Genomic DNA, 25,359 nt, shown 5'->3' on the forward strand with positions numbered 1-25,359 from the left:
TTTCTCCCTTCTCAGACACCGGAACCTCTTTCACTCTCCAGCTAACTTGCCGGACTTGCCACCTCCCAAGGGCTCTGTCCGGAAGTAGCTGGAGCGCATGCTCGGTGTGGCAGCGGCCTGCAGCGCAGTGATGGCGGGGCCGGCCGGTCTGAGGGAGCTGGACGAGACTGATGAGGAGGATGGAGCCGAATCTGGCTTCACGCTGGAGGAGGTGCTGCGCCTCGGGGGCACCAAGGTGAGAAGGCGTCGGGGAGGGACGGCAGCGCGCTGTTGGCACGCGCGTGAGCACGTGGGGCCCTGAGATGGCGCGTGGAGAGGTGCCGGCCGGCGCGAGGGCTGGCTCGGGCCGGAGGCGTTAGAGGGTGCGGGGAGGCGCAGCCGGCAGGGAGCCCGCAGGCCGGTGACAGTCCCCCCCGCACTGATCCTTACCTGGCCGGAGAAGCGGGTTGTTTATAAATGGCTGGCGGGCAGCCGCTATGGGGCCCGTAGCAGTTCCCAGCCAGAGCCTCTCTTCTTGCCCGTGGTCCCGTGGCACGCGCATGTCCTGTGCCATCACTGTTCCACTCTCTGAATCCCCAGACTGGCCCATGAAGGAAAACCACAGCCTCCTGGGCACCCACCATGAGTGTTTTTCCTTCTGTAATAAAAAAAATGGAGATATACTAGCACTGATTTTGCCCCAGATCTATAAGTGGTCCCCTCAAGAATTGAATTCACAACCCTGGGTTTAGCAGGCCAATGCTCAAACCACTGAGCTATCTGTCTCCCTGTACGATATTTGTATGGTGCCTGTTAATGTCACTGTTTGCTTTTATAAATATTTGATTTTGTGTGTGTGTGTGTGTGTGCTTTTGCTTCATGCAGCAAGATTATATCATGCTGGCTGCTCTGGATGAGACAGAGGACCTAGTGGATGGTGGTAAACAAGGAGCAATTGATGACCTGGGGCAAGGTGAACTAGAAGAATTTATCCAGTCACTAGGTGTGTGCAAATATGCAAAAAAAATCATGGTGGTAGAGGAGAAGGAAAAAAAGGACAAGCCAGCAAAGAAAGAGAAAATTAATAAAAAGGCTACCAGTGCCCCTTCCCTAGAAGGAAAGAAAGAAAATCAAGTCAAAGGAAAAGCACAGATAAATAATGGCAAAGACGGGAAGAAGAAGCCAGCTCAGCGTAATGAAGAGCACATTCCTACAGTGCCAGTGGTAAAGAAAGAGAAACAAGAAGAGGTGTTTGAATTTCATGCTAGGCAAGTACTGCTGATCAAACCAGGGGGCAAATGGTATGATCTAGAGTACACCAATGAATTCTCTTCTGAGCAACAAAATCAGGTGTTCGTATCAAAGTATAAAGCCTTGGCCCAAAGACTGTATCAGCAGGAGACAGACCTGTATAAGAGTAAGACAAAACTTCAGAAGGGGGCGTCCTCAGCTTGGATGAACAATGTTGTGTCATCAGGTACGCTAGCTGACAGAATGGCAGCCATGACCCTTCTTATCCAAGATGGGTCTGTCCATGCTCTCCAATTTATTGAGACCTTGGTGAACCTTATCAAAAAGAAGGGCAGCAGGCGTCAGAGCCTAATGGCTTTGGATACTTTCAAGGAGCTTCTCTTGTCAGATCTCTTACCAGACAATCGTAAACTCCACACTTTCTCTCAACACCCTTTCAACAAACTGGAGAAGCTTTCAAGTGGCAACAGAGATTCAAGGGATAGGCGATTGATATTATGGTATTTTGAGCATCAGCTGAAACACTTGGTGGCAGAATTTGTGCAGGTATTAGAAACACTGACTCATGATGCTTTGGTGGCAACTAAGGCTCGAGCCCTTGCAGTTGCTTATGAGCTTCTCTGTAACAAGCCAGAAGAGGAGAAGGCTCTTCTTGTGCAGCTGGTAAATAAACTGGGAGATCCTCAAAACAAAATAGCCACCAAAGCCTCTTATCTTCTGGAGACCTTACTTCATAAACATCCAAACATGAAAGGAGTAGTGTGTAATGAAGTGGAGAGGCTTCTCTACCGATCAAACATTAGCCCAAAAGCTCAATATTATGCAGTTTGTTTTTTAAATCAGATAGTCCTCAGCCATGAGGAAAATGATCTGGCTAACAAACTGATAACTCTATATTTTTGCTTTTTTCGGAGTTGCATCAAGAAAAAAGAAGTTGAATCCAAAATGCTTAGTGCTCTTCTGACTGGGGTGAACAGAGCTTACCCTTATGCTCAGATTGGCGATGAGAAAGTGAAAGAGCAGATGAACACTTTGTTTAAGGTGGTACATCTTGTGAACTTCAGCACCAGTGTGCAGGCCCTGATGTTGCTTTTCCAAGTAATGGACTCTCATCAGACTGTATCAGATAGATATTACGCAGCATTGTACAAGTAAGTGATTGATAAATTCTCTGACTCGGTGATTTTGTCATTAATGGCTTCTCCGATCAGTTTCCAATCTTGTTGTGCTAAAATTTCTGATATTTGTTATTAAATGCTTACCCATGTGTCCCTCCTTCCTATAATGCACGTTGTAAAGAGTAAAGAAATGACAGTGACATGACATTCACACAGGTCATCAAAACAGAACATTTAAACTTAACCCATTGGTCATGCATTGTTTTCCAGTTGCATGTTTTAACCCCATACTTAAAGTTTGAAACTTCTTGATAGTCATCTTCTTCTGTAACCAGTATTCTAGCTGTCTAATTTTTGTTTTGATAACGGTTTGTCTAAACTCTTGTATCCATACTTTTGTGGGGGGCGGCAAGAGGTTGAGAATCCATCGGACTGGTTCTCAACCAGGAGAGTACACAGAGGTCTTCCATGGGGTGCATTCACTTATCTAGATATGTGCCCAGTGTTACAATAGGCTACGTAAAAAGCACTGGTGAAGTCAGTACAAACTAAAATTTCATACAATGACTTGTTTATACTGCTCTATATACTATACACTGAAATGTAAGTAAATACTATATTACAATTGATTTATTTTAGAATTACATGGTAAAAATGAGAAAGTAAGCAATTTTTCAGTAACAGTATGTTGTGACACTTTTGTATTTTTATGTCTGATTTTGTAAGCAAGTAGTTTTTAAGTGAGGTGAAACTCGGGGTATGCAAGATAAATCAGACTCCTGAAAGGGCTACAGTAGTCTGGAAAGGCTGAGAGCCACTGAGTTAGACTATGCTAGAGGCTCTGCATTTTAAAACCATCCTTTTTGCTGCTGACTGTTAGGAATTCCCTTCAAAACTGTCACTTCTTAACTGGCCAAGCAAAGTCACTGATTAATCCAAGGCACTCATATTCCCCTTTGTTCCTCTTTGTGCAAAACATGCTGCTTCTGCAGTGCTTTCCAGCCCTAGCTGACCTGAAGAATAAGACAGTGGAATTCTGACTGGCACCAGGTGGTTGGCCTGACTGTGGAGTGCTCCAGTGGGCTGATCCTTTTCTTTCCACTTTTTAAAATAGTTGTTTCTGTTCTTGGAAAGTATGAGGAGATTACATAGATCAATTTAACCTATTCTTTTTGACATTTTAAAACCTGATCATGAAGTTTTGCTTTCTATTGAGACATGTCCAGCCTTTTCTTACACACAGGTTGTTTCTCTGTCACCTGACGGTTCAGAAATATGTTTTTCATGTTAAATATTGTGTATACATGTCCCAACAGTTGTCGTCATTAACAATTCAGTATTCTACTGTACAGGAAAATAATACAGTGAATAAGAACTAACTACTCATTCAGATACCACTATGTAATATTAAAAGGTAAATGTTAATACTAATGGTAACAACGCTATAATAAATAGGATTATCAGCAACATTTGCTTCTATTTATCTCTGTTTTCCACAGGAAACTGCTGGATCCAGGGTTAGCAGCATGTTCAAAGCAGTCCATGTTTCTTAATCTTGTTTACAAGTCCGTGAAGGCAGATGTTGTGTTGCGGCGGGTGAAGGCCTTTGTGAAAAGATTACTTCAAGTCACCTGTGGACACATGCCACCATTCATTTGTGGAGCCCTGTATCTTGTATCTGAGATTCTGAAAATAAAACCAGGATTACGAGTTCAACTACAGGATCATGTGGTATAGTGTGACTTTTAACAACTTCTGTAATATCGTGTTGGGTCTCCATTTACTAGCTTTGATAACACTAAAACCTTTGGGTTTTTTTCCCAGATCTGTTTTTCTTGACAAGTGATTCTGGTCCCTTTGGCTTTATTAAATGTATCTGTGAACTTCTCACTAGGAGTAACTAGTAATAGTTGATTTCTCATCTGGTGTTTTCCTTAATATGCTCAAACAATTTTATATGTGGCAAAAAACAGAACAGATTTGTATTCTAGCCAGGCCCAGAGGTTCCAGTCAGGATCAGGGGGCCTCACTTATGCCCAAGAGGATTATCTAAATAAACATTTTTTTGTGTTTCACATATTTCTTCCTCCCAGTCCTCTTGGCTTCACCTTTGTTGCTTGATTCAGCTTTTCCCCTTCAGTTGTGCCTGGAATCACCTTCCATGTGCCTTCTCTCCTCCTTGAAATTTACTTTTTCCAGGAATATTTCCTACTTTATTCTCCGTCCCAGTAATCTTTCTACATCTTTACATTTCCTGAACAATTTTTCCTTGACGTGTATTTGTCTTGTCTAACTTAGGGCCCAATTCTGCTTCCTTTGAAGTCAGTAGGAATCTTGCTATTGATTATAGATCATGCTTTTTACTTGTAAGCTGTTGAAGGCAGGTATTTTGTCATTATTTTGTAAAGCACTATAACTTATATTTAGTAATGTTCCAGCATCAATATTTTGACAAGAAATAACTGACATGGTTTGATCACCGCGTCAACCATTTAGCCTTCACAATTCTTTTATCCACATCTTAGAATAGGTTAGGCAAGCATATTTCATAGTACTTGGGTAATAATTAAAGTTCTCAGTGAATTACGGTTTGCTATGGAATTACTTCAAAGCTGATCCGCACATATTTTGACAAAATAATGTAAAACAACGGTATGCTTTGAATAGAATCCCTGAACTTTGTAAGACTGGTGATTTGCAACCACCACAAAAGCCTACCGGATCATGGAACCTGTTCTCTTCTGCACTAGAGATTGGAGGAATGGTGCCACTAAGTCCTGTTGGTTTTTATTATGTGATGTTATTTTGCCTTTTCTCCCGTTTGTGCCCCCAGCATTAAGCTGGCCCCATGATCCTGTGGGATTCTCTGATGGTTATGAAATTACTAGCTTAGTAGTGTATATTTAGAGATTTCCCTTGAGTCTGCTTATACTAGGAAAGTGACCTGCTGATGGTCATAATTTTCATCAACAGATTTCCCTGATTCACCCCTCTGGCTGCTAGTGTCGAAAGGGGCCAATCCATTTTCCAATACCATTACAGAAAGTGCCCTAGTTACTAGTGGAATATAGAGTGCTTAGTATAATGGTGTTGGAAATTGTTTTGTCTCCAGCAGCCAAACTGTTTTCAAGACTAGTAGAGAGCAGGTCAGGGAGAAGACATTTAACAGTGGGGATGTTTTCCTAGGCCCATGGTGTTAAGAGTCAGTGGTACTATGTTTCAAGTAAGTTATACGTACACTGACATGCCAAGTGTCCCTCTTATCACTGTTTGAAATATTAATAGATTTTGAAGGCCAAAAAATACCATTATGATTGTCTAATCTGACCTGATGCATAATGCAGGTTATAGTATTTCACCCAGTAATTCCTCCAAAGCACCCAATAACTTAAATATCTACAACAGCAAGATCACTTTGTTTATATTTTTGTAGGTTACCTTTAACACAATTATGTAGTCTTGTCAAACTGAATTCATAACCTATTATTACTACTATGTAGAAATGAAACAAGTCATGAAAGAGTGTTTTACTTAGGAGTCTGAAGAAGAAGAACATTTTCATGACCTGGAAGAAGCTGAAGAGGATGAGGAAAAGTTCACAGATGCAGACAAAGAAATGGCAGCAGAAAGAAAGAGCATGATGGAAAGTTCTGTCAAAGAAGATGATACAAATTCAGCAGCCTCCTGGGTGCATCATCAGAACATGGGTGGTAAATTAACTAGAAAATCTAAGTCATATTCAGCAATACTGTTATCTTCTGGTACATTGATCAGAACTCTTAGTGGAAAAATGAAAGAATAAATTAAAACATTACTTTTAAAGAATCTCTAAATTAGTCTGATCCAAAGGAGTCAACCTTCAAATAGAAGTTCTCTTCTATAATTTGTTTTGAATATAAGTTATGTTCCCTTAAGTTTATGTACGCATGTATGTTTGAAGAAACTTAAAGCTTTTGTGCTTGCTTCAGGTGGAAAGAATTCAAGTTGCTATGATCCATTGCACCGAAATCCATTATTCTGCGGTGCTGACAGCACAAGTCTTTGGGAATTAAAAAAGGTAAAGTGTCCTTATGACTTTGTTTAATTGTTTTTTATGCTAAAACCCAGTTAAGCGAGAAAACAATTTGGCTTTAATATCATGGACTATAGACTTATCTTTGCTCAAACTCACTCTTAACAGTTACTGAATTTTGTGAAATTTTAATCAGATGGGAGTAATATTGGATTAAAATGATATCACTTATTCATATTTAACTTGCATAGATTACATGTCATGTCAATAATTATACAGGGTATGTGGAATTGCAACATTTAGATAGAGATTAGAATGATAGCAACAGATCTTTTCCATGCTCTTACATTTCCATAGTTTTTTGTACTGAATAAGGTTGTAGTACAAATAGTTATAACAAGCTTTAATCTTTATTTTGTAATAAATTGTTCAGCTGTTCTCGGGTAACACAAATCAGACTTTGTTTAATTCAAAGTGTCTATAATTTGTGTAGCAAGTAGCTGAACAAAATTCTAGATTCTTACAATGGGGACATTCCGAGATTCTGCTAAGACATCATGTATAATGTTGCTGTAGCAGTAGTCAAATGGGACAGGCTTTTGTTTTCTGACTGCACACATCTTTTAAGCAGAAATATACAAATGTTTTTATCTTTTAGCTTTCTGAACACTTTCATCCATCTGTGGCTCTTTTTGCAAAAACTATCTTAGAGGTAAGTAATTTACCATTCCATAGTGTGAAATTTCATTTTGTATTGGTATTACAAAGACTGGTGAATCACAAGTATAAAACTTAATGGAATAACTAGTGCTCCAACAGTCTGTGGTTTACTAGATCTAAACTTTGTACTGGGGCTACCTGATTTCTGGGTTGTAACAGCACTTGAACTCTGCAAATATAGCTAGGAATTCTGCGACATCATGAACTACATGGTTAAAATAAAAGGTCAGAAAGAGTGTTTTTATGGATTTAAATGTTTAACCTCAATGAGAAAATGCTTAGGAGGAGCCAATATGAATGGCTTTTTCTTCATAAGATCACATTTCCACACACAGTGGGCATGGCCAGTTGAGGTTTCACAGACCTGGCAACATATCCTCCACTTTTTGCACTGACATTTGTTCGATGAACTTTATGCAGATTGATAGGTGTCTCATCCCACTGATTTATCTATTGGGTTTTCTTGGATTTGGGTGCAGAAGGAGGATGAATTTACTTTTTTCAAAATGTCATGGTGCCTTTTTCTGCTATATGGGATTCATTGCTCTTCTTTTGTTGCCTAAATGTATGTAAATCTCTTAATGGAATCTGTTTCCTCAAAGAATAAGAGAGCTTTGTAAATTTGCAAGATGTTTAATGTGCTTGGTTCTGGTATATAGACTTCAAGGATTAGGGGCCTCTTCCAGCCAGTCCTTGCATAGCATTTTGATTGCAAAATGATCTATCTCAGGGGTAGGCAACCTATGGCACATGTGCTGAAGGTGGCACATGAGCTGATTTTCAGTGGCACTCACACTGCCTGGGTCCTGGCCACCAGTCCAATGAGGGCTCTACATTTTATTTTAATTTTAAATGATGCTTCGTAAACGTTTTAAAAACCTTATCGTATACTTAACAGCATCGTTTTAGTTTTATATACAGACTTATAAAAAGCCTTCTAAAAACATTAAATTGTTTACTGCACGCGAAACCTTAATGGTAGGATAAATGAATGACTGGCACACCACTTCTGAAAGGCCACCCTATCTATCTGTTGTATTGTAATTGAGGAATCTTACTTTAATTTCTTGAAAGTCAATGTGCACTTCTTTTAAAAAGATGCTTCCATGTGCTCATACTATAAAAATCCCACTTCTCTAAACTCAGCTTCAATTCCTAATTGAATATGCTATAATTCTCTTATTATGAATCCTTCAGAACTAACCTTCAGGCTAAAGTTTGTTTACTCGAAGGTCTTTAAGCTATCCCCTATCCATTTTGTTTCTACACTTCCCATACTCCATTTGTTCTCCTCTGTGGCCCCCCTTCCGTGGCTGTTAAGTTGTTACCAGGCCACTGCCCTCTCAAAGCGAGCCCATTGTCTAAGTGGACCACTCCCTGTCAAATGGTATGTCCTGCATATTCACCTGTGTAAAACCTCTCAATGTAGTAGGCAATTGTCTATGAGCTGCAAGTCCTATGTGTTTTTTAAGATCTTGGTGATCATAGCCTTCATCTTTGATCACCTACACATCATACTCTGTCGAGACATGTGTCTGTGCTCACCTACAGTGTTCCTTGCCTCCTCTCCTCCCTGTATCAAGAGAGCCATCAAAATACTGCGAAACTGCTGTCTGAGTTTTGCCTTTAAAAAACAACATTTTCAAAACTAAGATTCAGAAAGGGGGATTCCTGCATTGCTCCTGTCTATCACCAGGTTCTGGGGTCCTTTCCCTCTCTCTTTTATTTTTGCAGCTACCGTTTTAACCCCCTCCCCCCCACGAAGACGATAGTGCTGCCTGAAGATTCTCCTATTATGGACCGACTTGACCTCTATGTTTGCTGCTTTACCTCTGCTGCTTCCTTTTGGGTGTAAATTCCTCTCTGAAATCTCTAACTTTTATTTATTATTTTATGCTGCTCTTTCTCCCTACACACAGACCAAGCTAACCTGGTCTGGTTTAAACCTCCTAATACTCGCGGCACTTTCTGCTCAAAAATAAGTTTGTGCCGCTGCTAAGCTCTGCTCCTGGGCTGTTGCCTCGGCTTCGCTGCTTGCACTGTCCACTGCTGCAGCACATCCCTGGCACATACCACTTGCCCTCTGTAACTTCCCATACATAAGGTGCACCATAGTTTTTGTTTTAGTTTAATACGTTATAGTTGTTAAGATTATAAGCTTGTAACGTTCACCTGCCTTGTTCTTTGTTGTCCCTATAGATATTGTAGGCTTGTAAGTCACCTGCCTTGTTATAGTTTGCTTCTGTGCTCCGCTATAGTTGCTTGTATATTTTGCTAGAATTGAATTGTGTTTTGCCTAGTGTTGTTAAATAATAAGTTTTGCTTGCTTCCCCTCTGTATAGCTTGTCTGTTTTCCCCACTCCAATCCCCCCCCCGTTGCCTCCGTTCTCTCTGTACAATCCTTGCTCCCCAACTCCCAAACCCTGCTGTTTCCCCCTGTATAACTTTCTGTTTTCCCCCGCTATATCTCCCCCCCGTGTGCCTATAAACCTCTCTCAGCCCTGTCTTACCTGCAGGGCTTCAAAGTGTCTCGCTGCTCCATCCGTCACTCTCCTCCATCAGTCACTAATCATCACTCCCCCCCACCCCGTTCCTTAACCCATCCTTTTAGATACACTCTTCTAATCACCGCTCACAAAATTCACAGTAATTTTCTACATTGATCTAATTTCACTATTCACCCATATTGCTGATAACTTATTATAACAAAACCATTAAGTTTACATTGTATATAAGCCACAACACTAATACATTTCTATCTAGTTTTAACCATTTTATATAAAGACATTTATTTGCATTTCTTGGGTACGATTTTGCATTTCACACTGTATCTAAAATTGTTCCTATATAAAGTTAAGTTGCTTATTGACTGTACTGTATCCCATTGTGCTGAACCCCACTTACTGTACCCCACTGTTAGAACTCCCTACACTGTTCAATAAGAACCCCCCCATCATTGTCTATTGTAAACATCCTATACACCCCCATCACTTCATATTTTATTGTTAAATTCCCACCACTTCCTGTTTCCTTTAATAAAGAAATTAATTGGCACCCCACCTGTGTGGTAATTGCTCCCAAGATTCCATATACCTGCTGGCAGGGACAGAAGGAAAGTTACGTTAATTGAAAGTACAGAGCTATTTACATAGTACCGTAACTGCTCTCACATCTTGACTTATTTTTTGAGAAGGATTTTTGTCAAAGGGCCTTTTTAGGCATATTTGTCTACTTGCCACCCCTGCATATTCTGAATAAGAGCAAAGATCCCTTCTCCAGGCTTTTCCAGTTTTCTCTCTCACTTAGTCTCCTGACAATGTCCTCTGAGTCTCTCTTCTTTTAAAGTTGTGGTTATAAAGAGATTATAAAGGATTAGCTCCCAATACGTGGGAACTGGTTTTGTATTAATCTAAGACATACAGGATGATGATGGATGCCAAATAGATGCATGTCATAAATACTAACGGTAGAAGAGGTGAGAAGTGTTCATATAAATAAATACTTGGATAATTGTAATGTTCTTTTTGTTTTGAGTGCTTTTCACAAAATGACAATGTAGTCAGAACAAATGCGTTCTATGGCATTATGCTGTTTGATACTGTGCCAAAGTGAATACATACAATGTTTTTTAAAAATACACTTTTTAATTCAGAGATTTTGTTTTGACTCTATGATAGATAACTAGTGCTGGGCATAGACTGTAGTTTACTATGATATATGCACCTTCTTATTTAAAGGACTTTAAAGTTTGTAACTGATCAAGCGCTTCAAAGTTTATGCAGTAAACCCATAGCGAGGCTATGAGAAGGTATCATTGAACTGTTGCAGTGGTCAAGAGCTGGTGAAGGTGTCCTAGTGCTAAGAAGAAAAATAAACCACAGAATTTGAAAATCTGAAAAGAAATATAGTAACTTACAGGTTCACATAATTAGATATCCTCTAACTTAGTTGAATATTGTATTCTTTTTGTTTAGTGTTCAAGTTTGATGCTAGAGCTTTATGTAATTTGAGTTCATTTCTTGTGTAGTTTGAAATTAAGACCTTGATGGTTTTTGGGCTTTGTTTCTTCCAGGGTGATTACATTCAATATGCAGGTGACCCTCTACAGGATTTCACACTAATGAGATTTTTGGATCGCTTTGTGTACCGAAATCCCAAACTTCATAAAGGCAAAGGTGGGAATCTTTCTATACATTAAAGGACATGATCTTTATTGTCGATATATGTAGTGGTAATGTGAAACAACACATTGTTACATTTGATTGATTTATGTTCTACCACAGAGAACACCAGCAGTGTGGTAATGCAGCCAAAGAAGAAACAGTTAATGAATGATGTGCGTAGTCTTGCTGGTAAGTGGAAACATTTCCAATTGACATATTGCAGTGGCTAAGGAATAATAATGTTCACGGTGGTGTACATAAGGTGATAAATGGCTTTTGTGTGTAGTTGTTGCCTTCAATATACATATCTGTACCCCATGCGGTGAACATTATTCCTGTTTCATCAAGAAAATAATAACAAAAAGAAAATTGTTCTCCAGAGGAAAGCAAGTGATATGTGATCCTTGCTCTTCAGTCCAAGCTTCTTACACATAAATATGTATGGAATGTTCACAGTTCAAAATTCAGGATTGGTAAGCCACCTTAACATCAGGGTGTGCACACCTGTCTGATAGAGGCAAAATGGTCATAACTGTCTCAGCTATCATTTTCTGTATCTGTTAATGATTAAGAAAATCCTGTAGCCTTTGCTTCTGCACATGGCTTGGTTCAACACATTTCGTGATGCACCTTTTTAGTGTTTTTTAAATCTTTTCTTTATGCATGTAGTTCATTCACTGTCAGTTTCTTTATAGTGAAGTAGTTTCTTTTCCTCAGGCAATCAGTGAGCTGTTGCTCTCTGGTTAGCCATCATAAAGAGAAATGCACACTAGCAAAGGAAGGGGCAGAACTACTGAAACAGCAGACCTTGCTGTCCATGATGCCCTGAGAGACCCTACAGGAATATAGCAAATGGAGTTATTTTTGTAGTTTTCATGTGCTGGACAAAACTTTCTCATTTGTTTTATGAGATTCTGCTCCAATAAGAGGCTCTGGGGAGAAAAATAGTCACATAGCTCATGAAAAGGATGGAAAATAGCAGACTAATTGGCTGTTGTGACAAACATCCCTGCCAGCCATGCGTCGCTAAGGTAACTTGGGACGTCCAGCCATGCTTATTGAATGATGGGTGCAGTAACTGCCAACAGTGGCGTATTAAAGGCATATTCTGGATTTCTTTGATTTCCAGTTTCCCTAAGAGAAAAGCCAGTTGCACCTGAGGCCCTGAAAGGCACATGAATGTGGAAGGAAAATGGGGGTAGAGGAATTAAAAAGCAAGGGGGGAGAAAGATTGGAAAGGAGGTGAGCGTCTCTGTAGCTAGTCATGACCTTGCAGGGGAGTAGGGTATATCAGAGATCCTGCTTCACCCTCCTTTTCTTTCCCATTCATTTTCCAGCAAGTGTACTGCAGTTACTGACAGATCCCATGCATCTTTTTCCACATTCTCCTCTTCCACTGCCAGAATGTATTTCCTCCCACTCTTCCTTTTATTTCCCACACATCTTGCAGTATTTGTAAGCTCTGACAGCTGAATTCATGAGGGTTTAAGGGGCTCATGAAAATAAAACTATGTTGACATATTGGTGTGTTGGATATTTAAAAAAAGAACTTCCGAGACAAAAAGCTTAAGCTAAAATTGTGCCATTGTAAAATATATGTATATTTAAATTATTTGACTATCATATTCATATTAAAATAAAGAAATAAAATTTGAAAGTCAGGAAACTCAGTTCTACAATTAACAGCCATCTGGGTGACCTTTATATCAGCACCTGTACCTACCCACCAGAAACTCCTTTACTCCTCACCTTTTACTCCTGAGGGAATTATGCACCACTGGATATGTGCAGAATTAATGTCTGCTGCAGATTTCTTTGCTTCCTTGCAGAAAAATGCCTTTCTGATGGGGAAGCAAAGGGAAGCCGCAAGAGCAGTCACATGCCCCTCCCCAGCAGCGTGGGTGCATTGTTATGGGCACCTGAAGCAGCTGGCGGAGAGGTAAATCACTGTGGAAGCGGGGCTGGGGACGATGCCATGTCAGACCCATTCCCTGATCGCTGTACATCTGGATTTCCCACAGACACACATCCCCTCCTCCCCATGGAGTCTCATGTACTAAGACTCCCCGCCTACACGCACCTGGCCGGTGGCTCCTACCCTGTGCCAGGCTCAGCTGCTAGTCCCAGTTGGGCTGGGGGAGGAGCGTACTTCCCCTGCATGGAGCGCCTGGGGCTGGGTCAGACCCACCTCCAGAAACCTCCCCTGGTTCTGCACTCCCCTCTCACATCCTGCCTCCATCATTCCTCAGCTGTGGGGGGGATCAGTCATTGTACGGGAGCTGCTAACCCATTCACCCAACCCCCATGCATCTAGACTCTCTTCCTCCTGCTGAAATGGCCACTACCAGACCCCCCTTGCTTAGCCCCATCCCCACATACCCAGACCCTGCCGAGCCCTAATGACCTTCACCTGGACCTTCCCTGCAGAGTTTCATTGCACCCTCACTCAGAACCCCCCACAACAAGCCTGTCTGCTTCCAGATCCCCCCACTGAGCCGCCTGCATCCAAATTGCCCCACACAGAACCCTCTCACCCCACACCTGGATCTCTCCACACTAAGCCCCTTCACACTTGGATCCTGCCGGGCTGAGCCCACACCTAGTGTGCATGGTGCAGAGGGGCAAGGCTCTGGGGTGTTTCTGGGGCAGGCCAGCCCTTGTGCTGTGTCAGGGTAAGGTGCAGCCTCACCGCCAAGTCTGTGGCCTGGGCAGGGGTGGGGAAGGGAAGTTGCAGGCTGATCTCCCACCTCTGTGCAGCCAGTGGCCTGTGCTTCCCACTGCCATGTTGGAGCCACATTTATTTATTGACAAATTTGCAGAACGTTAAAATATTGTGCGCAGATTTTTTTTTTTTTTTTTTTGGCACAGAGTTCCCTCAAGAGTAACCTTATCTATTTTTCCACGGCTGACAACATTCCTCTATATACTGTTTCAAGAAATGTCCTCCAGTTCACTTGACCATTCAGAGCAAGATACACAAGTGTCTTGCTGCTTATCTATGTGTGGTACAAAAGCACTTGCTGTCATCCACCATTCTAGAGAACCCTACTTGCTTCATTCACCCCTTCTATTCTGTATCTACCTCATCTGTGCTCCTCACTTGGCTCTAATACCTTGCCCTTCAGAAACTGCTCTGATGTGTGCTTTAGATCCAGTTTATGTAAGATGGGTAAGGTAGGGCCACAATTACTGAGGCTTGTTTAGAATATTGTTACAAATTCACTTGTTAGTGATGTGAATTATTAAAATAATTTCAGAACTGCTAATGGTGCAACAGCATACTCGTGTATTCCCAACAGGAAGATGGGGTTGGGATATAGGGTCAGAGTTAAGGTTGTTTGCAGAAGCTTAACTAAATTTCTTCCTTTACAAATATTTGTTTTAGTTACAACATTCTAATAATTAACTGTTTAAAATGAAATGAGATTTTAAACACTTAACGGTGTGTAAAATATTATATAAGTTTGTGCTGGATCTCTAGTTTCAATTCATATTCCTGTTCCCAAGTTATCATATAACCACATTTATTCTGCATAAGTGACTTAAATAGGACAGGTGATTTAAACCTCCTTGAACGGATTATATAATGATTTTAATCGCATTAAGATCTGTCCATAAGAGTATTGATTACTATGTAAAATTCCTAATCTGCAACTATTGTTAGGATTAGTAGGCATCTTTGTCCACATTATGTTGGTAGGATTCTTTCAGAAATAGGCCAGTTTTTGTCTGGCCCTGCTCCTTCCAATGTTTAAGAGCAGGGTTTGGCAGCAGGAATGGATAGTAATGGAAGGAGGAGGGAAAGGGATTATAGTAGTTAATCTTCACATCCTCTTTGTAGTTAATTTAATGTGCAACAACAAAGAACGAAATCCTTGGACTAGAGCTAAAACTTCTCCCCTCCCCCCCAATAAACAAATAGTCTCTCCCTTTGCTGCTGAAGATAGTTGCCATGACTTCTGCTGAAGGATTTTTGTAACTCTTTTTGGCTCTTACTTATGCCTCTAGTTCTGTTCTCTTTGAGGTGCTGTAGCCAATACTATGTCATGTTAGTATATAGCAGTGGTTCTCCACTTGCGAATTAGTACACAGCTATGGCCCAGCTCAGCTGTGTGCTAAAGGCCAGCCGTGTGCCTAGGTTCCCAGCTACATGGTGTGGAGAGGTCCAGCCGGGCTCCTGGTGGTCCCTGCAGGGTTGAGGCCCTGGGCAGCTGGCCCACCACACATGGTGGGGGTTGGGAAACCGCCCAGCCTTATGAGGTCCGGGACAGCCGCGCAGTGGGTTGTTCGGGGGTGGGGCGGCTGCTGCCCTGCCATCCGGCCCCTGTGGCCCAGGTAACACATTGTGGGCTGTATATCAGTTGAGGACTACTTGTATATAGAGTAGTCCATGTGTCTTTAATGGCACAAGGTTTCTGTGGCAGTATGAACACACAATCAGGAACTTTTACCTAGAATTCATTCAAATGGATGGTTCATTTATTGCATTAATCAAGGAGCAGACTGAGCATTTTGAAAACATGGAATTAGTCAGTTTATGCACTTTAGAAATCCTTATTTTGTATAGCACATTTTTACTAAATATATCAGGGCGTCACATTTGTGATAGCTATTTTACCAACCTAAATTGAGGTGTAGAGGATTTAGAGTGAAAAGCCGTTGTGATTTAGCCCTCTGGAAACCAGTGCTCCCATGCAGGAATCCAGCTAATAAAAATTGCTATCAGGCCACCCTAGCAAATTGAAAACTATGTATTTGTGAGCAGTTAATTTACTAGTGTTCCACTGTACATTGTTTTCCCTTGTAACTTGATTGTCAGAAATCCATTTCCATCACCTGCTTTTATCTGAAACAGTCATCTCGCTTGACTTCACTACTGAGGCCATGATATGGCTTAAGATGCTGTGACATTTCTCTCTACCAGAGGGAGCAGGCAGTTTTCTGCATGCAGTGAAATGGGACATGGCTCTTTTGAATGTTTTTTTGGGGTAAGGGTTGTGTGGCAGGAGGAAGTGAGGTGCTTGTCACCATTGGTCTCCTTCCTAATCCCGTCACAAGATCTTTTTGCCATCTCTGGTGGAGGGGGCTTTGGTGCCTGTTGAGTATTTGCAGATGCTTATCCTTTTTTCCCCACCATCATTAGTGCTGGACTTTAGAAGTGGTGAGATGCTAGATCCTGCTCCAGTCACTCCTTTTTGGCCAGCTGCTGAAGGGCTTTTGGTCATAGGAGGAGTGTGAGAAGGACTTATTTGTGTGGTGGGAGAAGTGTGGAGGTTACAGGTTCCCCAAATCTATCCCATCTCCAAACTTTATTTTACATACACCCATACTAGGTTGTTACTAACCCTAATTAACATATAGAAATGAGGAGGATCCAGGGGATGGTTAGGGCTAATGCCTGTGAATTGTGGTAGGGTGGAATGTTAGCCCACATTTTACCATTTTAAATAGTAAATATAGTGAAGTTCTTATTTTAAGAAATTGAGGAGATACACCATGTATCAGAAATTTAGTTTGGGAACAATTTTACTGTAGTGTTTTCATAACAAAACATAAATGTTATATAATGATAATCAGCTTGCTATAAAATCTTGACCCTTTAGTGAAGCAAAGCATAAAGCCAGGTCTGTTGTTTTTTCAGTCAACAGTAAAGAATTCCTTGCCCAAGATGAAAGTAAAATCCCAGTGGATGAAGTGTTTTTCCACAGGTAACTAAATATTTATGAATACTCTTAACAAGCTTTGTTTCTGAAATATAACTCTTTAGAAAAAGAATTAGAATTTGTCAATTTGTCCTGACATTTGTGAGGATTTGGATTAGCTCAAGTGATTTATGTAATGAAATGATGGCTCTTTCCTTGCTCAGTGTGCAATATTGAAAGTTGTGAAAAATATTTTAGAAGGCAGTAATAACATAATCTTAAAATTATAAGGAAAGCCATTCAAAATTACAGTCTGCTACTAACATCACTTAGTTGACTTAATAGCATGGAGTCGCAAGCACTGGTTGATCACGAATAACCTGTGTGCTGTAATACCTAGGCACAAGAAGTTGATTGAGCCTATTTTAAAATATATGTTACTGATAACTTGATTTATTAAAATGGAACAATAAAAAAATATCTAACTGGTAGCTGTTTATGGTATTTGTGTACTTTCTGTGTTTTTCACCATTTTTCCTCTATTTATGGTGTTTTATTTTCAGGTTATCATATGCTCACAATGTTAGTGTTTGAATTACAAACATTGTATGAGAAATGATTTGTTAAAAAAAACAACTTTTCATTGGATTTTTTTCTTAATTCATAGAATCTTTTCTAGTGGTCTCAGCTTTTGCAAACATTTGTTTTTCTTAAACCCGAAATTTGAGCTGAACTTGGCAGTATCTCTTTATTGATATTCACTCTGAATTTGGCTTTTGTGGTTTAATTTTAATTTTAAATAGTAGCAAATGGAATGCTCCTGTTAACACAACTATGGGAGGTCCGTTGCATTCTCTTGATAAATCACTATTCCAAACCATTTTCATGTCAGTGCAAAAGTGTGCGCAAGTTTCAGTGACATCAGAAGCTTTTCATAGATGGGACCCTGATATTAGAGACACCAACTTAAAAATCACACTTCTGCCTGGAAAAAAATATTAATTATTGTTACAAGTAACACCTAAAATTATTATAACTTTAAGATTAGAGAATGTTTATTTCTTCAGTTTACTATATGCACTTTTGCTAATGCTTTGTGTAGTAAAATTCATGTTTTCTCCCCATATCTAGTCACTTTTCCCTCTTATTTGTGTGGATTTTTCATGTTGCAATAAAGGAGAGGAAAATGTTTTTAAAAATAGATAACTGAGGTAACTGAGACTAAAGCCAAAAAAACTGGCATATGAAATCAGGGGGAAAGCATAGTACCTGAAACTACTTTTAAACCTTTTTTTCCCAATCAACTGGATTTCAAGTTGACAATGTTAATTTAATCACACACATCATATGTGTATTGTTCCTGTCATTTTTTAAATTCACAGTGATCAAAGAAGCTTCTGAAACCACAATCCAGGCATTTTCACTGCTTTAAATCTTACATCACTTCACCATTTTACACCTTTTTAAAAATTTGAAAAATAAACGAACTATACATCTTTGAATTGTGATCCATATTTGAAACCATTAACTGATACTTAATTGATAGCTGGCAGACTTCATATACAATGCATGTAATCCATGTTGTGGTTTTATTAAAATCATTGTGTCCTAGGAACACATCAGTAATGTAGTGTGTGATTGCAGAGAACTTTTTAAATATTTCAGATTTTATAAAAAGCTTGATAAAGAGAAACGAAAACGTCCAGTGGAGGAAGAAAGCGTGGAAGATGTAGATGATGATGAATTTGAAAGAATACTGGGTAAGGCTGTATTTTTCATAGCAGTAAAGCACCTTAGCACTTAGTAGTCTGCACAGGCTGTTCCTTGGTGGACTATTTTTTTACTTTATTCAGTTGTCTATAGTGAGGAATCTGTGTAATGTGATTATGCATCTCTGCCAATGGCTGCATGACTGCTCTTTCTTTTGAACTTGGTGTAAGTTTCTGCTCTAGACTTTAAGATTGTCTGTGCATGATGCAACTTTAATTTGCAGCTTCATATTTTGCTTGTGCAACTTAGGCCAACATTTTGAGAATTTAGTCCTAATTATAACACAGTATCTGTAACTTTTTTTGTTGATCCCTTTTGTGTTTTATCATTGGTCTTTTTAATGAACAGTCTGCCTCTAATGTTAGGCCATTTGCTTCGAGAGTTTTGAGGCATGGATCCAAGGCACCCTTGTTAACTTTTCTTTGCCAGCCTATCTTCAGTCAAGGATTTATAGGAAGAGGACTTCAGTTCCTTGAGAGAAAGGTGTCATAGTTTTTGTTTTTTGACACGTCATTGTTCTTAATTGGTGTCTTCCCTTGTTTAGATCTAGATTCCTAAATTCCATCAATGACAGTGGCCTTTAAAGTCCAAGGTTGTTTTGCTTCTCTGTGATGGATTGTGGTGGATGCTCTTAATCCAGAGTCGAATGTGCAATCCCTGCAGTATTCCCTGTATTCTGCACACCTTGGTTATGAGTGTCACAAGATAAGAGTATGAATCATAGGGGACTGTTTTCTCATGTGACGCTGAGGTGGGGGAAGGATTTATGTATATTTCTCTGCACACTAGCCAGAAAATAGATAAAATGAATTTTAAGATAACTCTTTAAACAAAAGCTGTTTCTCCAGTGCAAAGGAATTATCTTTCAAAACTTTTACTATGCTATTGTTTTTGCATTATGAAATGCCTTATGACTTGGGTGTGTGTGTGTGTGTTAGTTAAATGGTATGTAAGTTAATTGGCTAGTTTTCCGTAGAAGTAAAATCTACTGGGATTCTTCCTTGATGAGTCAATAAATGTAAACAATGTATGCTTGAGAAAATGGATGACCATTCAGTCTATTAAATAACTTCAAAATATTTTGCTTCACTTAGTGTTGCAATAACAAAGAAAATTCCCCATGTCTTTCTTTCAGACTCATTTGAAGGTGACAGTTACTTTGATACTGTTAGCCAGGATGACATTGATTTTGCTGGGTAAGATTCTTGATTCTGCTCCTTCTGTACCAATTCAGTGCCACTCCTACAGGTTTTTACTCGACACGGCTAGATGGAACTTTTTAAAGAAAGTCAACCCTGCTCAGTATCATTTTGCACAAGGCGTCACTGTTGTACGCTGCGTCTCTCTCTCCCACCTCCCCCTGGGTTGAGCATGCTGATGCTATGGCACTTGCAACTTGGCCCAGAAAGCATGAGGCTGGGCACTTAATTTATTTATATCATAGAATGATCCAGCAAGCAAGTTTGTATCTTCTTGGTTTTCACGGTCTCCGGTTTCATGGTCGGATAATGCTAGTGAGTGTAATCATAAATTGGAATGATACATGATGTATGAAATCTAAAAACTGGGATTCTGATCCCATGGTAGAAGTCCAGAGTTGAATAACTTAATTCCCAGTAACTCATTGGCTCCATTAATGATTGAATATGCAATTTTATTTGAAATGTACTTTTTAAAATTCACTAAAGAAATGGAAATTTCTTTTGGGAGGAGAGGGGGAAGTTATAGCTTAAATTTGTAGTAAACCATGAAAAACTTTGATCCAGATCATGTTCCCTCTCAAACTCTTCTTCATTACCACGTCTTTGCCCCACCACTCACCTCACCAAATCCCCCCCACCCCCCACACAATCTTGTTTCAGGATGGGTCAGTTCCCCACCTTTATTCCATTAAAGTCCTATACTAGGTCAGATTCTCAGTTTTCCATTTAATAGGCCTGCTAAGGCTTCTGGGAGTGTCTTTGAAAGCAGCTCAACAAGGATTTCTGAAAATGAACTGGGACCATTAGAACATGTAACAACACATCTAGCTGCTGTCAAAAGAGTACCTTAATCACAGGATTCTTTTCAGACCTTTTAAATTGGGTGGATTTTTAGCAGCATTCCTTGTGTTAAATTCAGTTTGATGTATTTTTAATATTCTGTGAGTGCCAACTGATTATGCCATGGGTTACTTTTAAAATTCTTTGTAATGATTCTTAACTTCCTAGTATAGCGCTTTGAAATAGGTGGGTGTTATCTGTAGATATCTAATGAGGCTGGAAGCGCTGAGTATTATTGTGTATTTTAGTAATATAAAAAACAAGCCCAAGGGTGGTAAGAAAAGCAAAAGAGATGAGGAATGCAGTGATGACTTGGAAGATTCTGATGATGAAGATGAATTCAGTGAGATGGATGATGAAGTAGTCTCCCTGGGAAGTATGGATGAAGAGTTTAAAGATGACATTGATGAAGAGGGAGGTACATTTATGGATGTATCAGAGGATGACAACAGTCCAGGTAAGGTAACATTCATTACCAACACTGAAGCATAAAATACTTTTTAAAATTTGGTTGCATAGATTACGTGTTTAAATCCATGTATAGAGACCTAAATCAGAGACCTGGCTTTCAGAGATGCTGAGATACCATCAGCTTCCACTGAAGTCACTCTTTGTCCAAGAAGCTCCCATTGAAGGCAGTGAGTTGCGGTATTTATCATCTCTGAAAAAGAGGCCACTCTTATTTAGGAGTCTAAATATAGAATTAGGTGCCTAATTTTAAGCACACATCTTTGAAAACTTGGTCTTAAATACTTCACAAACCTAGATACACTATTCTCTGCACACTTAAAATAAAACAAAAAACCTCCAAAAACCAAATGAACAAACAGGTCTTTACACAAATAACTTATACAGTGACCATTATGCAGCACGAAGGAAAAATAATAAATCAATCAGTGTTTGGCAAATTCTAGTTTTAGGTATGCATGATTTGAATCAACATTCATTAAATTTTTCCACTGGTTAATTAGAGACCAATTAATGTTTTTAAATTAGTGGTTAATAAGTAACTATTTGTGACTCCTGTAATTGTATTTAGCACCACAACAAAAATTCCTATGCCTAATAATTTTATTTTTCTATAATAAGAATCTGAAGCTGTGACTTAACCTGATCCCGGGTTATTACGTTATCAGAGAGATTGTTTATATGGAAACCACTTTATAATGTCAAGAAACGTATGAGATTAAGGGAGCGTGATCAGGGACTAAAGTAACCTATTCAGATAGATTTTAATGTCTGTCTTTCATATGGGTACTACTACATAATATACAGTAATTCTTCACGTAAAGTTGTCTCGTTGCAGATCTACTAGAGAACATGCTCGTTTAAAGTTGTGCAATGCTCCCTTATAACATTGTTTGGCAGCCACCTGCTTTGTCCACTGCTTGCAGAAACAGCAGCCCATGGAGCTAGCTGGTGGGTGCTTGGAACCAGGGTGGACCGGCAGGCCCCCCAAGTTCCCTGTGCAGCAACCACCCAGCAGACTAGCAACTGCTGGTCAGTTCAGCTGTCCCTCCCACCACTACCATGCACTGCTCCTGCACTCTGCCTTGCAGCTGCTCTTGGGAGCCTACTGCTTGTTTGGGGTGGGGAGAAGAGCGCTGCTAATGTCAGGGTGTCATCTAACTCCTGCCCCCTGTCCTTTACCCCATATCCACAGAGCGGGGGGTGGGGGGAAGAGGGCAAGACATGACAGGGCTCAGGACGGGGAGCTTGCTGGCAGCAGCTGCTGTCTAAACTTGCTGATCTACTTAAAAAGGGAGTGTACTTAGCATGCGGTCAGCATACTTACAAGGGCAACGCATGTGTGTGTGTCTCTGTCTCTCACACACACACAGTGTCCCTCTCTGTGCTGCCTTCTACAGTGTGAGGCTACATGTGTTAACCCTTAAAGGCTCAGCCGAGTGCTAGTTCATCATTTAGCAGAAAGGCATTCCCTGGGAAATATCGCACCCTTTTGCACCCGCTGACTTCACCACCTCAATTTAATACTGTCTACACAGGAATGACTTGTTTAAAACTTATACTGTTTATATGTGTGTGTGTGTGTATAACATATAGTCTTTTGTCTGTCAAAAAAAAATTTCCCTGGAACCTAACCCGCCCCCCCATTTACATTAATTCTTATGGGGAAATTGGATTAACTTAAATCATTTTGCTTAAAGTAGCATTTTTGAGGAACATAACTACAACATTAAGCGAGGAATTATTGTATTAGCTTGGTGGCATTTTATTTTTCTTTGTAATTTCAACAGGTAATATCTAGGTTCAATTTAAAGCATTTTTTCCCATTTTTCTCTATTTTAAATTTTCATAGTTGTGGGAAATCATGGGAGGGATGAAACAGTAACTTTAATGACAGTAGATGTTATCAATAGAAATATTTTTCATTGATTTGTGTGTACAGTAAAAATATTTGACTATTACAGATAAACCTAATCTTTCGAAGCCTAACAACATACCACACTGTTCATCAAATATATACATTTTACATAATGCAATGTTTCTTTTGAACTTTTGTGCTGAGATGAGTGCTTTATTTAATATGTCTTCCATGCTGTGGTGGTAGGCAAAAGAGGCATTTAAAGCTGGCATGAAAAACTTAACTTAGCATTTCCCAGGATCTGTGGGTTTAAATTAAAATTTTGAGTATGTCTATCATCGTTTTAATGTTTTCTAAGAGCAAGCTCAACAGAATAATGGGGCAAATGTGCCTTAATGGACATGTTAGTCTTCGTAGTTAATGTTTTAAATAGAGTGTATATTATGCAAATTGTAAGTGACCTATTTGGTTTTCCTTGATAATAGATATAAACAGTAAAGATCAGGTCAAATTTGTCAGTAAAAAAGGCAAGAGAAAAAAAGATACTTATTTTTCTGGATCATTTGAAGGTAAGAATATATTTGCATTTAAAGTTTAAGAAAGGTTAATACAAATGTATGCTGTGGGAAGTATGTGGACTGGTGGAGGGCTTTGTGTTGTATGGTGTTAGTGCACTGATCTTGTGCCTCTGGAAACAAGAGTTCAAATTCCATTTTAGTGAAAATGAATTTCTCACCCCTGTACATATCACAAATCCAGTCGGTCTGGTACAATTGAGTATTAGTGATGCCTCTTAAGAGGCTGTTAAGGTTGAGTTGAATTAGCAGATACAGTGCAATCTGCTCTGCATATATCTGGATACACTACATGCAGCACAAGTTTGTGCTACTGATCTCCCTATATTGTAGTCTAGATTTCTTTAAAAAGGGAATCTATGGCTTCCTCAGATTCTTCTAGAGCTGTGGCCTGCTGCTGGTAATGAAAACAAAACTACAATACGAACTATAACGCAAATTTGATATAAATTGAGTGTTAAGCATGGAAAGCGTGTGGATGAATTCAACAGGTGGGGTCTTTTTTCCACTTCCACTCAGGAAAAAAAAAAAAAAAAATCCTACAACATCCGACAGCTTTGCACTGTTGCTTTATATCAGTGATATTCAGACTGAGGCTTGGGAGCCACAAGTGGCTCTTTAATGTGTCGCCTGTGGCTCTGTGCAGAACATATTAAAACACTGATTCAATTATTAATCAAGATGCTTTTATATGTTAACCCATAGTAGCTGATAAAATAATACTTGGTCAGTCATTTTGTTGTGAAAATATATAAAACTAAGTATTTTGTTATACTACTTAAATATGTTAATTACTATTTTAAATGAAACAATGAATTCACATTACTGTGGCTCTTTTGGGTAGTGTTGATCACTAATTATGGTCTTGAACCACTGAAGTCTGAGTATTACTGCTTTAGATCTTAAAAGCAACCTACAAAAAAGGTTGAACCCTTTTTTGCTACTTTGATGTATAAAGTTTACCTAAAGGTTTTTTTTTTTTTTTTTTAAATCTGCTTGTTGTGTACATTAGAAAGTCAGGTTTTGGTGACTGGAAAGCTGGAGAAATAATGACATAAGAACTAAGTGAAAGTTGAGCATCTGAAGGGAAGGGATTTTTAATTAGACTAACATTTTGGTTAAAGGATGTGTGTATTAAAGAGTCAACATATCCCACCCCTTAAAGTTTGAGAGCTAAAAACATACAGTAGAACCTCAGGGTAATGAACACCTCGGGACTAAAGGCTGTTCCTAACTTCCACAAAAACTGGTGGGCCCTCAGTCAGCAGTTGCCACTCTCCAGCTACCCAGCTTTGATAGCAGCAGCACAGAAGTGTGGCATGGCATGGCACTGCCACCTTTACTTCTGCTCTGCTGCTGGCAGGGCACTGTCTTCAGAGCTGGGCTCCTGGCCAGCAGCAGCCCTTCTCCAGCTGCCCTGCTCTGAAGTAAGGGTGGTAGTACCAGGACCAATAACCTTGTGACCTCCTGCAACTCCCTTTTGGGTCTGGACTCCCAGTTTGAGAAACACTGGTTTACACAGATTTTACCAGGGCTTACAGCGTAAAAGCACACAGAAGACTGGCTTTCACAATTTGTGACATGTTTTAAATAGCTGTGAATTTAGTAGGGCCCCAGTCATTAGGCTTGGATTCTGTATGCTTTTACTGAGGCAATCCTTTTGGGGAGAAAAAAAAAAAATACTAGCACATAATCCCTGATCTTATCAGCCATCCCTTCCCTCTGAGAGAACTAATCCCTCTTTTTTTATATTAAACTATG

At 39.7% G+C, this 25,359-nt stretch overlaps 1 protein-coding gene across 3 annotated transcripts in view; it reads left to right on the top strand.

The window, feature by feature from the left end:
• The window catches only part of CEBPZ (CCAAT enhancer binding protein zeta), a 27,449-nt gene continuing 2,090 nt past the window's right edge, over positions 1-25,359 (top strand). For 2 of the 3 annotated variants that reach the window (XM_032805163.2, XM_032805165.2), the window contains exons 1-13: positions 1-235; positions 865-2,381; positions 3,848-4,079; positions 5,884-6,058; positions 6,317-6,405; positions 7,019-7,072; positions 11,153-11,255; positions 11,364-11,432; positions 16,885-16,951; positions 18,551-18,645; positions 19,791-19,851; positions 20,946-21,154; positions 23,509-23,592. In XM_032805163.2, the coding sequence (XP_032661054.1) occupies positions 98-235; positions 865-2,381; positions 3,848-4,079; positions 5,884-6,058; positions 6,317-6,405; positions 7,019-7,072; positions 11,153-11,255; positions 11,364-11,432; positions 16,885-16,951; positions 18,551-18,645; positions 19,791-19,851; positions 20,946-21,154; positions 23,509-23,592 (2,893 nt within the window). In that variant the 5' untranslated portion in view covers positions 1-97. The remainder of the gene's footprint in view (positions 236-864; positions 2,382-3,847; positions 4,080-5,883; positions 6,059-6,316; positions 6,406-7,018; positions 7,073-11,152; positions 11,256-11,363; positions 11,433-16,884; positions 16,952-18,550; positions 18,646-19,790; positions 19,852-20,945; positions 21,155-23,508; positions 23,593-25,359) is intronic. The other variant, XM_032805166.2, reaches the window with a different exon arrangement.

The sequence above is a fragment of the Chelonoidis abingdonii genome, chromosome 3, assembly GCF_003597395.2.
Source record: "Chelonoidis abingdonii isolate Lonesome George chromosome 3, CheloAbing_2.0, whole genome shotgun sequence".
Classification (NCBI taxonomy): domain Eukaryota; kingdom Metazoa; phylum Chordata; order Testudines; family Testudinidae; genus Chelonoidis; species Chelonoidis abingdonii.